At 40.2% G+C, this 15,052-nt stretch overlaps 1 protein-coding gene across 1 annotated transcript in view; it reads right to left on the reverse strand.

The window, feature by feature from the left end:
* Positions 1-15,052, reverse strand: part of LOC111347271 (uncharacterized) — a 34,922-nt gene that overhangs the window by 11,418 nt on the left and 8,452 nt on the right. The window contains 23 exon segments of the mRNA XM_088756591.1: positions 61-323; positions 811-1,044; positions 1,354-1,493; positions 2,017-2,236; positions 3,462-3,641; positions 4,823-4,961; positions 5,757-6,067; positions 6,613-6,721; positions 7,052-7,290; positions 7,631-7,726; positions 7,898-7,997; positions 8,370-8,620; positions 9,082-9,219; positions 9,539-9,619; positions 9,970-10,083; positions 10,319-10,540; positions 10,987-11,095; positions 11,183-11,435; positions 11,817-11,934; positions 12,020-12,092; positions 12,255-12,430; positions 14,046-14,126; positions 14,242-14,417. Coding sequence (XP_088612717.1) covers positions 61-323; positions 811-1,044; positions 1,354-1,493; positions 2,017-2,236; positions 3,462-3,641; positions 4,823-4,961; positions 5,757-6,067; positions 6,613-6,721; positions 7,052-7,290; positions 7,631-7,726; positions 7,898-7,997; positions 8,370-8,620; positions 9,082-9,219; positions 9,539-9,619; positions 9,970-10,083; positions 10,319-10,540; positions 10,987-11,095; positions 11,183-11,435; positions 11,817-11,934; positions 12,020-12,092; positions 12,255-12,430; positions 14,046-14,126; positions 14,242-14,417 — 3,823 coding nt within the window.

Below are 15,052 nucleotides of genomic sequence, written 5' to 3' on the forward strand. Positions count from 1 at the left end.
ACAAACATTTATCCCTTCTGAGCAGAATTTGCTTCTAACATAATATCCCGAGACACATACCTGAAACTCAGACAGAGAATTCAAAGGAACTTGTCCGTAAAGCCAGTTCTTGCCGGTGTTGCTTCCTGAAATCCAGATTGGAATTTTACGGTAGGTTTTTGTCTTCTGGTAAATTGTAAGTGTCTTCTTCCCAGGTCCCCGGAACATGTAACGAAACTTTAGGCACTCACTATGCCAGTCATGTGATCTATTGTATAGCGGGCTCATGAGAACAGCCAACTGGGTAAAGTGGGTGACGTTGGTGTCCACGACAAGTCGGCCACCTGGATCAGAAATAAAATTGAACGCATTTTATTTACAGAAGATCATCGTAAACTCTATCGATAAATTACCATGAAACAAAGAACATTTAGCAACATGTTGAGCGAACATACAAAACATCAAATTTCAAGAGCCATCACAGGAGAAAGTTAATTAAATTGCGACATTGATGCAGCGGTTCCTGGCTCAGAGTCGAGCATGGTTCTAGATTTCTTCCCTTCACTAATTTGTCTCAATTAGCTGTAGAACTAAAGCCTTTCCCGACATGGATTAATAACAAAAGTTTTTTTGGATTATGGTGTAACAGGGAAAACGAGAGTTAGATTTGCAAGGTGAGAAATTGCAACTTTTTTCGCTCGTTTCTTCTTGTGGTTTCGCAGCTCAGTTTCAAAACTCCCTTAACCAGCCAAAAGGATCTTTTCATATCCAAACTTTAGAGCAATAAATTAAGGACTGATTGCGATCAAATTCTCGTCACTATGAACTTGCCTCCTCTATCGCTGCAGGTTCGAAACCATTTTACTTCCACTTCTTTCTGCAACCCTTTTATGACTGTTTTCCAGGCCTTCACGTCACCATCTTCGCTGTCACATCCAAATGACATGCGCAGTATCTCCTCGACTGGCATTGGGTGACCCCATAGATTGAATCCACTCAATACACCCAAAGCAATTGACGCACTGTCGCTGGGATTTCTGAAACCAATGGTCAGGGTTCCTCCCCCTGGGTGCAACAGGTTAAGAGATTGTAGCAATTTTGTTACAACTCTTAAATTTTATGAAAACAATTATGTAATCATCTGGAAGTTCGTTAACTCACGAATTTAACCCTCAGCTTAATTTTTTGATCGCAGAAGTTACTTGTACCTCGGCGTTCTCGTTTAAAATCAGCTATCTATTACGATAAGTTGAAGATGGTCTAGTTAGAAAGTAAATGTGGAAAAATGCAACGCAAAATCAACCAGACAAATAAAAAATGACACTTTCACTGAGGCCATTGAGCAAATGCCATTAATTTCTCCACAAAAGGTACCTTCGATCGGCGTAAAATGGAATTCAAATGAACCATATCTTCTCTCGCCGTCTTTGAACACCTGCATGAGCCCCTTACGAATATTCCGCAATACACACACGTGGTGCCACATGTCATCTGCTACGCCCATCGGTATTTTGCTATGAATAAAATATAATGATAATGAGGCATTCAATTTCATCTATTCATCCATCCATTCATCCATATGGTGGCATGTAGCCACTCTTTAAGTTACAGTAGTAGGTGCATTCCAGGATGTATTATCATCTCCTTTACACCCTCTTACACAAACTGGTTCTCGAAAAATTAGGAATCTTAAGCAGTCTCAGCGATGGTGTCAACGAAAAGAGAAGCTAAGAAATGAATTGGGTTGAATTTGAGCAAATGGCAGCGCTGACTGCATTAAAGAATAGAATACAAACTTGATTTATTTGCTTTCGGTGTTCCACATTTCTGACTCCTGAAGAATTGGCGGTATCCCGTTGTTGTTCTGTAGAGGACGGCCACGAAATGAAAACCACCCGCAGAATTATATTTCGGCTCGTCAAACTTTTAGTTTGGTCCTGTCTCGTCCTCGTTGACCTTGCTTATGCAGTTTGCTTAAATTCTCTTTTATGCACCTTCCAAGGGAATAATGAATTAATTAAATATTTTGTTTCCTACCTCCTCCTTTTTTCCATCTGTAATACAAAAGTGTCGTTGCTGACGTAGCATCCCAGCTGCAGCGACTCGCCATGCACCTTGGAGACTTTATATTCGATGAAAAAACCATCATGAGAGGTCTTTAACCAAAAGCAGAGCGTAAAACCCTTGAGGAGTGGTGAAATTTCCGAGAACGACACATAGCCAAGATCTATATCAGGAAGATGAATCTCGTAGTTTCCTGGATTGAGAGTTCATGTAATGTTAAAAAAAATTTCCTAACAATTATATAGCAAACCATGTACAACTGAGACTTTGATAGAGGATGCAATGACAAGACAGATCCATTTTTAACCTCCATTTAATAAATTTTCATTTCAGAGGGGAAGCATGAAGATTACGGTAAACTTTTTCTTGAATGTACTCAGAAGCTTACGCTCTGAAACAAAAATTCAGTTAGCTAGAGTCGGACCTCCCTTCGCGACTACCTCTCGTTGTGAACACCTCTAGTTAGCGACCACTTTTTCAAAATACCAAAAGTTTCCAAATCAGATCACAATAAATGGAACCTCTCGTAAGTGACCATCTCTCGCAATTGACCTCTTTTAGAAATTTTCAACCTCCCGTACGAGACCACTTGACAGACAATCGGTTTTTCTCTCACAAGCGGGAACTGAAAATTGTTTCAACAATTGTTTCGTTAAAGTAGAGCCACTGGAAGTGCTTCCCGAAATGGCTTTGCCGCGTGAATTTTTGCTTGTGTTCGGTTCCTAGAGAATTTTGGACAGCACCACTTGGAATAACAAACGAACCAAGTTTCCTTTACGAGAAATATCCCAAACGCGCTGTATTAGATAATATGTGAGATACAAAATAATCACCATAGATCCCAAGCTAAGTTCTTGTTTTTTTTGCTTGAATACGCCGCAAAGAGTTATTCCTATAGGTTTCCATAAGCGCTGGCCGGGAAGGGTCCGGTCACCATATGGAAATAACTCGAGATATGGAAGCTAGTAAGCGACCACCTTCCGTAAGATATCACTTAGACTTCACATTTCGGACGGTCGCTTACGAGAGGTTCAGCTGTATTTGTGTTCGCCGAGAACAATAAAATTCAGAAACATACAAACTAATTAGGTCATGTGCTTCTAATTGACCATATCGCTGTAAATATTACGGTCAAACTCACATGGTAGTAAGGATATCAAGTGTCAGAGTAGTTTAGGCCCTTGGCTTTCACATTTGTGGATTCCAGTTCTAAATCTTACAGTCATTGACTCAATTGGGTTCGTAATCCCTGTGTGAAATGACTCAGCAGCGCATTACAATTGTAGCTGAGATTTTTTCAAAAAGTTAGTTTTGAATTTCCAGTTCATTAGTTTAGTTTCCCCAAACAGCAAAGAAAAAAGTTATAGAAATGTAAGATGAATGTATTTTTTATGCAATGTATTAAAAATTTTACCCACCAAAACCACTGGAGTGAACAGAGTCGCCAACACCGCCCCTTTTGTCATTACCAGTACCACTACTGTCGTTCTGATAGATATAGTCAAGTTCCTTCTTCTTGAGACTCTTCCAGCCATGAACATTTTTCCATCCACACCAGTCTTGCGATATGTCACATGGGCTGTCATTTGATTCATTCGCTAAAGGATCAACTGAACTATGATTAAGAAAAGCCTTCCCCGTAAGCTTGAATTCCTATCAAGTTATTTTCAACGGTTCTCCTTGGAAAAATGCGCGTGTTTTTTGCAGGAAACCTCCCCTATTCTAACAAATAACTCTTGAAATGTTCCAAATGTACTTCTCAATAGATCTGGCAAATAGATGTTGCCTTAGTAAGCGGTCTGACATTTTTTTTTTATCGTTTTCCAAAGAAGGGTATTACAGCCACTTCGACTTTCGCTTGGCCGCCATCTTAAATAGTGCTCAATGCACTCAAGGTGTAGTTTTTCACTCATGTTGATGCTGAATTGCTGTCGTTTAAAGAAAATTTTAGAGAATGTGTCACAGTTCTTCGTTTTCAGTTAGAGCCGGAGCACTCTTCAAGCGAAGAGAGACAGGAAAGCGAGGTAGAAGAGAATATGGAGAAGCGCCAGGTTAAAAATTCTGAAAATGTCGACCGCCGATCGCACACTTCATGGTGCTTACTGCTCCAACTAATGAGGAAAATCTGCGACACATTTAACAAAATTTTCTTGAGAAGAAAGCAATTAAGTATCAACAGGAGTATCAAGAAACAATTACACGTCATCAGGCTAGAGTTCATCGCGCGCTATTCAAGATGGCGACCGCGGGAAATTCGCAGTGGCTGTAAGACCTTTTGGAAAATGATAAAAAAATCAGACCACATGGTAAGGCAATTTTTTCTGCCAGATCTATTGAGAAATACATTTGGAACATTTTGAGATTTTACTTGTTAAAAGAGAGGAGGTTCCCTCAAGGTTTTGTTGGAGGATAGAAAGAAGCTACACGGCCGTGCCATTGCCAAAGCCACCACCACCGTCATTGCTACTGCCACTGCTACTGCTACTGCTTCTGCTACTCCTACTGCTACTGCCACTTCCACAGCTACCACTGTTAATACCTCTGTTACTGCTACTTTTATTGCTACTACTATTGCTATTACTTCTTCTGGTACCACTATTACCGAGTAATTTTGTTACCAACGCATAAAGACTTAGATACAGGCAAGGGAATTAGGATAGAAAGTGGACGAGAGTATTTTTCTGATGCACTGTCTTTCCAAAAACAAACAAAAACGATTATTTTAGGCGCAGGAAGTTGCAATATCAGACGGTAGCGACTCGTGAATCAGGTACATTACCTTTACAGCCATACAGCTCCACTCTCATGGAGATGTGATTTTTCCAAGCTGTCGGTCGAAAGCGGATGAAACGTGCTATGATATGTGGATTAACTTCATGAAAAACAACAGTGTCCATATCTGTGTTTCCATCAAATTCCTTCATGAAAAGATGGTAGTACAATTATGAAAGGAAATAGTTTGGATATATCAACAAAGTTGAAATGGTAAATTGGCCACCGTAATGATTACAAAAGCTGACGTTTCGCGCCCTTCGTCGGAGCGAATAGAGGAATTGTGGGTTGTGTGTGCTTTTAAAGGCAGAAAATGGAGCGACGTTATTGGTGGGAGCATGGCAACGAGAAAAACATGAATAAATTGAAAGGAAAATGAAAGGAAAGCTTGTCTATTCTCACTTCAAAATCATACTATCCTCCTGAACTTATGTAAATGAAAACGGAATCGAACCAAATGAAAACGAACAAGGTCAAACCTTGCCGAAACGAAACGAACCAAACAAAACTGAACCCAGCAAAATTCAACCGAGCTAAACCGAATCCAACTACACCCAACGAGACCAAGCCAAGCTGAGCCAACTCGACCAGCCTCGCCCCGCCCCGCCCTGAATCGACCTGAAGTGTTCCGAACCGAACTTAATCAAACCAAACTCGGCCAAAAAAGATAGGCTGAACCGAATCGACCTGCTCCAACCTTTCCCTACCAATCTCACACTGCCCCGACTCGATTCGATGCGACGCGGCCTGACCCGATACGACGCGACTCCAATCCACTCGACCCGAGCTCAGCCGACCCCAACCAAATATAATCAAACCAAATGATACTAACCTCAGCCAAATGTTTATTTATTCATTTATTTAATTATTTATTTATTTATTTTTATTTTGGATGAGAAAGACAACAGTAATATGATTTTGATGTGTGAAGTCCAACTCACCTTCTCTTCAATATTTTCTGGTTTCTTGTAATACTGGAAGCTTATTCCATCCCCGCTATACTGCAGCTTGTACTTCGTTACCCACTGAGGACCTGCATTCCGTCCTTGCGTTGCTACAGCCGTGACCTTCATGTACCGAATTCCCAAAGCCACTTGAAGCCATTGGTTATCGTCGTTTACGATGGCTAACCAAGATTGTTTAAAATGTAACCTGCCCTGAGAAGGGGCGTGGTTAACATCCCATTGTGATGAAGCAGTGATTTGTTTTTTGGAGATAGTTCCATTCTCCATGCCAAGAGGCTTTTGACGATCTAATGCTTGTTAGGGATTAAAAGGTAATGTAGCTGTTGGTAAAATAGTGAGAACAGGATAGGATAAACCGTAGCCTATACTTTCCGCGTCCTTAGCTGTTTTACCTACGGTTAGAGGCGAGTATAGAGGTGAAGAAAAGAAAATCGTTTCAGTTTCTCTATTTTGATGTAGCTTTGGGCGTGCCAAATGTTCCCAAAACATTATACCCTTCCTCCTTTCGCCATCTAACTCTAAAATCTAAATATTCATTCCCCTTAATGAATGACGCTCATTTCTTGAAAATTTAACTCTTATTAGGGATTGACGGCTTTAATATGTTTCTTCAATTGGAAGAATAGGATCATTGGCTTTTAGTACAATTACATTCATTTTATTCATAATTTTGCACAGCATATCCATGAGTTTACCATAGCGTCACTTTGATTAGTTAGCCGTAGGAGTGAGAGGTTAATGGGCACAGCAAGTGCCTGCAACGTAAAAAAGAACGTGAGAGTACACGAAGTTCAGTTTTCTATGAATACGTAACCTCTAGCGTAACCCTTACCTTTAACAGCACTCCAAGGAATCAGTTTGCAGGGTTCTTTGGTGAAAGAAACATTAGCAATGGCCAGAAATGGTCCATGAGTGAATTTGCAGACACCAACAAAATGAATCTATGGTAGGTTATAAAAAGGCAATCTTGATAAGCTCAGGCATGTACAACCGCGAGAAGATAGGTGTTATGGGAAAAAGGAATGTTTAAGTCTAACCCACTCTAGTTCTAGGAACACCGTCTAAGAACACCGTCATAGAAGACACCACGACATCATTAAATCGTAACCACGTTAAGAGTTTTCTCCTTCGCAGCCTTTGTGTGGTCTAGACTCGTAACGCGCTCTCTCACGTTACACCTGTTGTTAGAAGGGTAAACAATGCGTTTCTTCACGAGCTTAACGTTGCATGGCGAGAATTAACAAAACGCTGCGAAGGAGAGCATTGACTACCTGAATTTGAGTTGAATTGACTGGTATTGGAAGCTGTGCGTAACGCCACATATTGGTCGCCTCTTCTGCATGGAAATGATGTTGAGTTTTGTTCGTGTTTGTGTTGTTTAATAACACAGTTAACGAAGCCTTGTGCCAGAAACGAAGGCACTTCCATTCATAAGCAATGCTGTTGATGATGGGAGACGAGAGAAAACATGGCAGTACTGATGCTCCAACCGGTAGAGAGGCGTATCCTACTGACAAAAAATACGGCGTCGTGCTAAGGAGTGATCTGCTCTGAATACCATATGATTTGGTTGCCGACATTAAAAAGTATACGTGAAATCATAGTGGGGACTGCATTTTAAGATTCCAAAGGATATCCTAACTTAGGAGAAATCGTTTTCAAATATGCCAAAAAGTGCGTTCCTGGACGGTGCCATTTTGAAACTTGCTGAAGGTTATTACATCGTTTTTAAGACATATTTTAAAATCTCTGTATTTTCTATGGCAATTATGGGAAAAGGGAAAGCAAACGACCGTTATCGGTCATAAAGCATCACTATGTTACTGTCAACTGACGATCAAACAGCTTACCTCGCTTTCCCATTCCCGCCAAATGAGTATTCAGAACCCCCCCATCATAAACGTACCAATCGCACCCACTCTCTTCAAAATAGCAGTCTGGACTCGCTGGAGACGAAGTATAAAAAGCAGTAGGTTACAGATGCAACTTGTGCTTCTTTTTGGTCCTAATACTGACGATACTGGACGGGATAATAGCGAGAAATCGTGGTAATTCTAGTAAACTTGTCTTGAAGCCTTTATTTCTGTTTGGATCACCTTAGAATTAAACACACTTACTTTGTTTGAAGATTTTCTCACATGTTCCGTCCAATACGGTAAAATCATCCACTGCAATATCACCTTTACTTCCAGTACCAACTGTTCCTTCTAGTACAATCTGAAAATAGCAATCTTAATATCAACAAAAATTGACCTCTACAAAGCTTAAATGCGTATTTTGCATTACTTTGCGAAATACGTCTGATTTTAAACCTTGTGCTTTTGGAAAATATGTGATTAAGTAAATGAAGATACAATGCACTCTTTTAAATGCCCTTATAAAACAGACCATTCTAAAAAGGAGCTCAAATTTAAAACATCTACATTTAAAGAGCGAGACTTTCGTTCAGCCAGCAGCTCCTGAAGGAGGGTGCACTGTGGATTACGCATTTTTAGATGATTTTATCGTCGTCTTGTATGACTGAATTGTTTAAATAAATTAAAATTTAAGCCTATTTGTCGCATATTTACCGGAAAATTTGATACTTACTTGATACCAACGGGTGCTATTCAGAGCCGTCTGACCATATCGCCAACGATTTCCTTGATCTCCCGACACCATCCAAACAAGCGTTTCTGATTGGTTAGTTTTAAGGTAAATACTCAGATTACCGATGTCCGACCCGTGCATGTGATACCAGAACTTAACGCAGACTGTCTCATTGGGTTCCATCCAGTCGCTCAGCAATCTCGCCTCGTCTCCAAAGTTTCTTAGAGAAGCTTCAATATAGATATAAGAACCTGCAAAAAGATATCGCGCGTCTATTTTTTTTTGCCTTGGTGAACCAAATTCTGACCCTGATGAACGAGACGGCTGGGTTTTAGAGCGCTCTCCGGTTAAGTGTCGTAAAATCAAACCCAAAGGGATTTCAACAACCAATTAAAGCGAAGGAAAATACCCTTAAGTTCTAATGAGAACTCGAGGTGAGACAAGCATGCTGCCTTAAGCGCAGGTAACAAATCGTGTGTGTTTTTAGTTATGCATCTCATTGGTTGATGAGGTGGCACGAGCTTTCGTGATCAGTCACAGAACGATATCAGCAAAAGTATTGTAGTCCTAGATTACTTTAAAATTGGTTTGTTCAGTCATCACCTTTATTCATTTTTTGATAGAATTGAATTCGTTTGGAGCCTTTAGTTCTGCTTAGGCCATTGTTGGTTCTTTCCTCACTAAAGTGATTTCTGTGCAAAGGCTGCCTTACCATCCTTGCTGAACGAAGTGTGATCGTAACTCGGCCCAGTTCCTTCTGTTGGCGTCTGACCAGAGTCCACGGTCCACTGGAAAGTGGCATTCTTGTCAGGGTTTAGTCCACAACGGCTCGTTTGAAAGTTACAGTTACCTAAAAGGACCAATAGAAACTTATTCACTTAAAAACAGGAAAGAAAACAAACAGGCAAATAAACACAATCATAGAAAAATTTTCATAGCTATAGAAATGCCAAGTGATTCAGAAGAATGGAAAAATGAAATAAACAAGTTATTGAGAAAATTTGACACTTTGTGCATGTTTGGACATTTACTTTGTTTAAAAAGCAGTTGTTTTGAGTTATTCTTCTATGAGTTAATAAAAAAAAGAGACGTCTGATTAGAATAGCTGACTAGTTCTGCAAATTAACCAAAAGAAAATTAGTTTAGAAGAAACACTGAAATCGTTCTACCTCTGAAAGATCTGCATCTATTTTGTCCAGTGGGATCTTTGGAGGTACACGCTAAATCATTAAGATTGCACCTGGCAGATACTGGAAACCAGAAAGATGAAACGCTACGTGAAAACCACTGCTACGGAAAAGTCTGACTTGCAAACTTTTGTTTAACTTAATTACACAATTAAGAGGGTCACTTCTAATGACTGGCTCCCTTCATAAGGAAATCTATCTGAAATATCATATAAATCTCTTCTGATAAGGGAAACCCCTTGGGAATCTAGATATAGGAAATCCTGCAAAACATGCGGAGAACCCCTTACTACGATTTTTCATTCTCTTCAAAACAAGCAAACAACACGCAGATCCTCAATTTTTCAAGCAGACAAGGTTACTCAACTGCTAACCGTTTATTTATGTTTCCTTCACACCCTGATCTTGCTTACCGCATATAGATGGCGTGTTAGTTCCATCCCTGCAGAAGGGTGTTTGACTACAAGTGTCTGACCAGGGAATGCACGATCCATCAAGGCACTGATGACTGGAGGGACATGGATTTTCTGCCAAAATAAATTATCATCGGTGCATTTTTGTAAGTACCAAACGACGAGAATCTGGAAAATTGCTATTTCAATTGGGAACCAACTGTCTAATTGACCCGCTTGAGCGTAATAGTCTGGGCAACTGCTATTTCACTAATTGTCTAGGGTCCTTAGCAGTTTGTATATTATAAACCATAAGGAACATGATCATCTGCTTCATGATCATTTGACTAAATACAAACAGTCCACTCACGACAGTTGCTTTCATCATCTCCGCCAGAGCAGTCCTCGTAACCATTACACACTGCCGTTGCTGGGTGACATTCTCCTTCTTTACAAGCGAACATACTGGAGTAACACCCACAATTCTCTTCATCTGAATGATCCTTGCAGGCAAAGTCGCCATCGCACAACAAATTCCTCTTGATACATTCGCCGTTCTTACAGGTAAACTGATCTTCGCTACATTTGAAACCTAACGCAACCGGAAAATTTAAGAATCACTTATGGAAAAAATTCGATTTGATGGGCAAGCCGGCGGAATGTTTGCTGAGAGAAACTGAACATAGGTACAGAAGTTAGTATAAAGTTTCAACATACATCAGCCATTTTAGTGGTTAACCTTCAGCTGGATGTTTTTTCGTGAGGTCTAAGATTGTGTAGCTGCGGTCATTAGCTTGAAACTAAAACAATTTTTCTGCTATGTATCATGGAAGAAAGATGCACTCAGAATAATTAAATATTTAATTAGCTGTTATTTCTTTTAAACGTGTAGGCACTGAATGCCATTTACTTCATCGGCTTGTAAAACCACAGGTAAGAAAGGTAAATCACAGAATGTACTTCATGACTTCATAATGAAAAGCAATGTTCTTAATTTAGTTGTAAGCTATCTTTTAATTGTAATGAAAACAGAATCACCTGGCTGGGCAAAGTAGGGTCGTAGCGAACAATTCTCAGTAGTTACAATGACGTCATCAAATGCAACGTTAATTTCGTCTTCAAGAACATCTTCCCCTTTAAAAATGATCTATAAGAGGAAGCCCCAGAAGAAATATCAAGCTTCGATTAAATGAGCTGACATGAGTTTATTTCGTTCCCATTTCTCAGTTCTAACCTGAATTTCTCTGGCTCCTGGCCAAGCAACCTGAGCCGCTGACCATCTTTCACCGTGGTTTCCAGTCAGATTCCATATTAACACCGGATTCTCTCTATTTGTGTCTCGTAGGTAAACCTTGAGAGTCGGCTTCGACTTAGAAGGCATGAGGTAATGGAAACGCAGACACACGCCCACGGATCTATGGAACGGTTGCCATGGCAATAAAGGACTGTCCAATTGTACTTTGTAAGGGCCATCAATAAAAGCAAAGCTACCTGTATTGTAAAAAGGAATCTTGTACAGTTGCAGTAACGCATCGCGTTTTCAGTGAGCCAAAGCTGGAAGGACACGGGAAAGTGTGCCTAGGAAGTGTAAATGTACATTGTCTCGCCAGGAGAGTATTAAAGAAACAAAACTGATTTTCAAGGCGGCTGGAATAGCACAGCAGCCAGAGCCTATCACGTTTTCTGCCACGACTTATACTCATGGGGTACGAAAGATAGGCACATGGAGTATCTAGCAAGGGAAAAGATTTGTGCCTTCAATATTCTTCAGATTTGTGCATTTTTGCCAAATTGACGCTCCAGTCAAACTGCGTGATCATGAATCAGTACCTATGTATAGCTCTGAGATTTCGCTCTCTCCTTACAACTAACCTGGATAGTTAACAAAGGGTTTAGCACTGGTTAAGTTCCACTTGTTGGGCATGTCATCAGGGTGTGTCCATCCACAATAATCAGATTGGAAATAACACTCCATTAACACCACGGCTAGGAAGTAGATAAATGAAGTTATCAATATTATCTTTTTTAAAATCAGAAGACATGTTAAAAATTACACGAGAAAGGACTTCACCTTGAAGATGGAGATGACCTAACACCCTCTGATCGACAATACTCTCCAGATTACTTGCAAACGAAGAGAAAACCTGTATTGATATGCAGAAATGTTAGGGGAATAGTACACTGCATAATATGGTTTGTATAAGGACACTTCCTTTGGTTGTACACAGTCAGTGCATCTATTCCTCTAAATTTCAAGGATGAGCCATCTTGACCCCACGCTTTGTCAATAACGCCTATATACTGACCTTCACTGTAAAATTTCCTGGCTGTTTGACTGTGTCAAAAACAGCCGTGAAGGATGTGTTTACACAAGAGAGGTTCACTGCTGGGTTCACTGTTATGTACTGTCCTAGCGTTGAGATTTTCAGTTGTAGCGGGCAGTCTGGGCAATACAAACCATCACAACAGAACTGGAAGAATCCTATTTGAAATAAAAGTAGTGACGTTTGTACGCTAGGTTTGACGTCTATCAGAGTACCATATTATTTGTGTTTTTTTTCTCCATTGAGTCGGATGAAATGGTATCAGACTCATTCTCGTCAATTAACAAGGTTCACTTTTCACAACTTAAGCCTCTTTTTGGATAATAGTTTCATAGATAGTACTTCCGAGTTTACACATGACAGGCTCACTGGCTGGTTCATCAGTTTGTTTTCTCCTAGCGTTGAGATGTTCAGTTGTAACGGGTAGTTTGGGCAAAACAAACCATCACAACAGAACAGGAAAAATCCTATTCAAAATGAAAGTAGCGATGTTTGTATGTTAGGTTTGACGTCTATTAGGGTACCACGTTATTTGTGTTTTTTTTTTCTCCACTGAATTGGATGAAGTGGTGTCAGACTCATTTCCATCGACTACTAGGGTTCACTTTTTTACAATTAAGGTATGGGTCGCACTTTGCCGGCAAAAAAACCACAGAAAATTTGAAACCGCAACCAGAAAGCAAACTTCTGGTTTCAACTATCAGGGTCGCACTAGGTGAAAAAATATGTCAGTGATGACACTTTGATAAACCAGACACACTTTTAACCACGTGTTATGGGGAGAGAGCAGTGAGCTGAAAAAGGAAAACAAACGTGAAAAAAATGCGTCCCGTTGAAGCATTGTTAATAACAATCACGGTGATGCTTATTCTTCTTATTCAGTTAAATAACAAGCACCTTTTTGTCTTTCGTATGATCTATGAAAGATGGGTTAACACCTGTTTAACTGTTTTGACTGCCGCTATGAAATTGGTCCGCTAGTTCGACGAGCTCTGGAGACGATGATGAAGCGGAATTCTGCGAAGGGCTCTCAATATTTCCAATAGTTGCCCCTTCAGGACCACAACTTTGGCCTTGAGGGTACACATATTGTGAATACTCTACGTTGCCACCGAAATAAACCGGGAACTGTGATAAATTGTAATAATAAAATCCACGTCCGTCGATGGTAAAGAAAGAGCGCGAACTGAAGTAGATCTCGCGCGCTGTTAGTTTTATTGTATATTATCTGTTTGCTGTTTACTGACAAGCGATGACAGTTACCGCTGTGATAGCTAATGTTTAGCCCGAGTTTTCCGAAATCTGCCTGCCCCACCCAAACACTACGGCGTCTTTGATGTTTTGGCCGGTTTTCAAAGTTTTTGCGAACCGGAAAAGTTAGGGTCGCATTAGGCAATGTGCCCCGATGACAGATTTTTACACCAAAGTGACCACATTCACACCAAACTTTGCCGAGTGCGACCCATGCCTTTAAGCTCCTTTTTGGATAGTGGTTGCAAACGGAAACGGAAACGTCGACACAAAGATAGAATACACTCTCCCTATAATAGCAATACTAATAATAACACAGATTATTGATCTTAATGATGATCATTGTAATACTAGCTAATGTTAAAAACGACGATAATACTGTCACAGTTTTTAAAACTGTGAAAGAGAAGCTGAAAGACTCGTTGAGAGGTAGGTGATTTCTGATAGTAATGCTTAATTATTCGTGGTAACTTAGAAGTGCATGAATCACCACTAGTAACATGCAAGACCTGATCAACTCACCTGAAATGCGCAATTCCGTACCAACGAAACCAGGTATGGATGATTCGTGATTTTCAAGTGTCACTTCTAGTCTACGTGTCCCTATCAGAATTGAACGAAGCAGCAGCTTTAATAATCAGTACAGTGCACTTCTGAATGATTCTTGCTTCCCGGCCCTGACAGCTGACATATCTAACAACAGAAGCGCACATCATACCTGGTTTAGTCCAAAATAGTCTTTTTCTTGGAATAGGTCGTTCATATTCACCATTTGGTCTACGCATGCCCAAAGATACGTGATCTCCGCCTCCCGTTTCTCGCATAAAGACCTCCACTTGGTAAATGCGGCATTTGTCCAAAAATATTGGTTGTGATGTTTGCTGGGCTTTGTATCTTAAAAAAACAAAACAAAACAAAACAAAACAAAACAGCGTAAATGATCTAAAAAGAAGAACACTCAGAAACCTTGAGGTGAATACCTAAAAGCCTGTGGCTGTTTTCTCTGTATATGAAACGAACAGGAGTAAGGCTACTAAGCGCTGGACTGTTGTGCGGAAGGTCGAGCGTTCGAGCCCCTGCCGGACCAACACTCAAGGTGTTTAAATAATTGAGAAGAATATGCTACCTTTATTTAACATCAAGAAATGGTTAGATATTCTAGTCTTCTCGGATAGGGACGAATAAATAGAGGTCCCGTATCCTGCAGGGTTAGGGGTAGGAGACATTAATTTCCCACGCACGAGATTACTGTGTGATGGATGTCCTCCCTTAGGGTGGGATGGGTGGGTTTCCACATTTGCATTTAAACGAGCTATCGTTTATATGCGATATGTGGTTAATTAAAACTACTTACTTACTTACTTACTTCCACCCTTTCCTTGGTTAGTTACCTTCTATTTGGAAAGGTTTACTTTGTGTACTTTCAAAAAGAGTGTCGTAAAAAAGACCACAGCATGAAGATCGCACAAAGGTTCTGACTTAGATCCGGAATTTAGGGTGCGTAAGAATTGGTCGAAAAAATTTTTCCC

This window comes from Stylophora pistillata, chromosome 4, assembly GCF_964205215.1.
Source record: "Stylophora pistillata chromosome 4, jaStyPist1.2, whole genome shotgun sequence".
Classification (NCBI taxonomy): Eukaryota; Metazoa; Cnidaria; class Anthozoa; order Scleractinia; family Pocilloporidae; genus Stylophora; species Stylophora pistillata.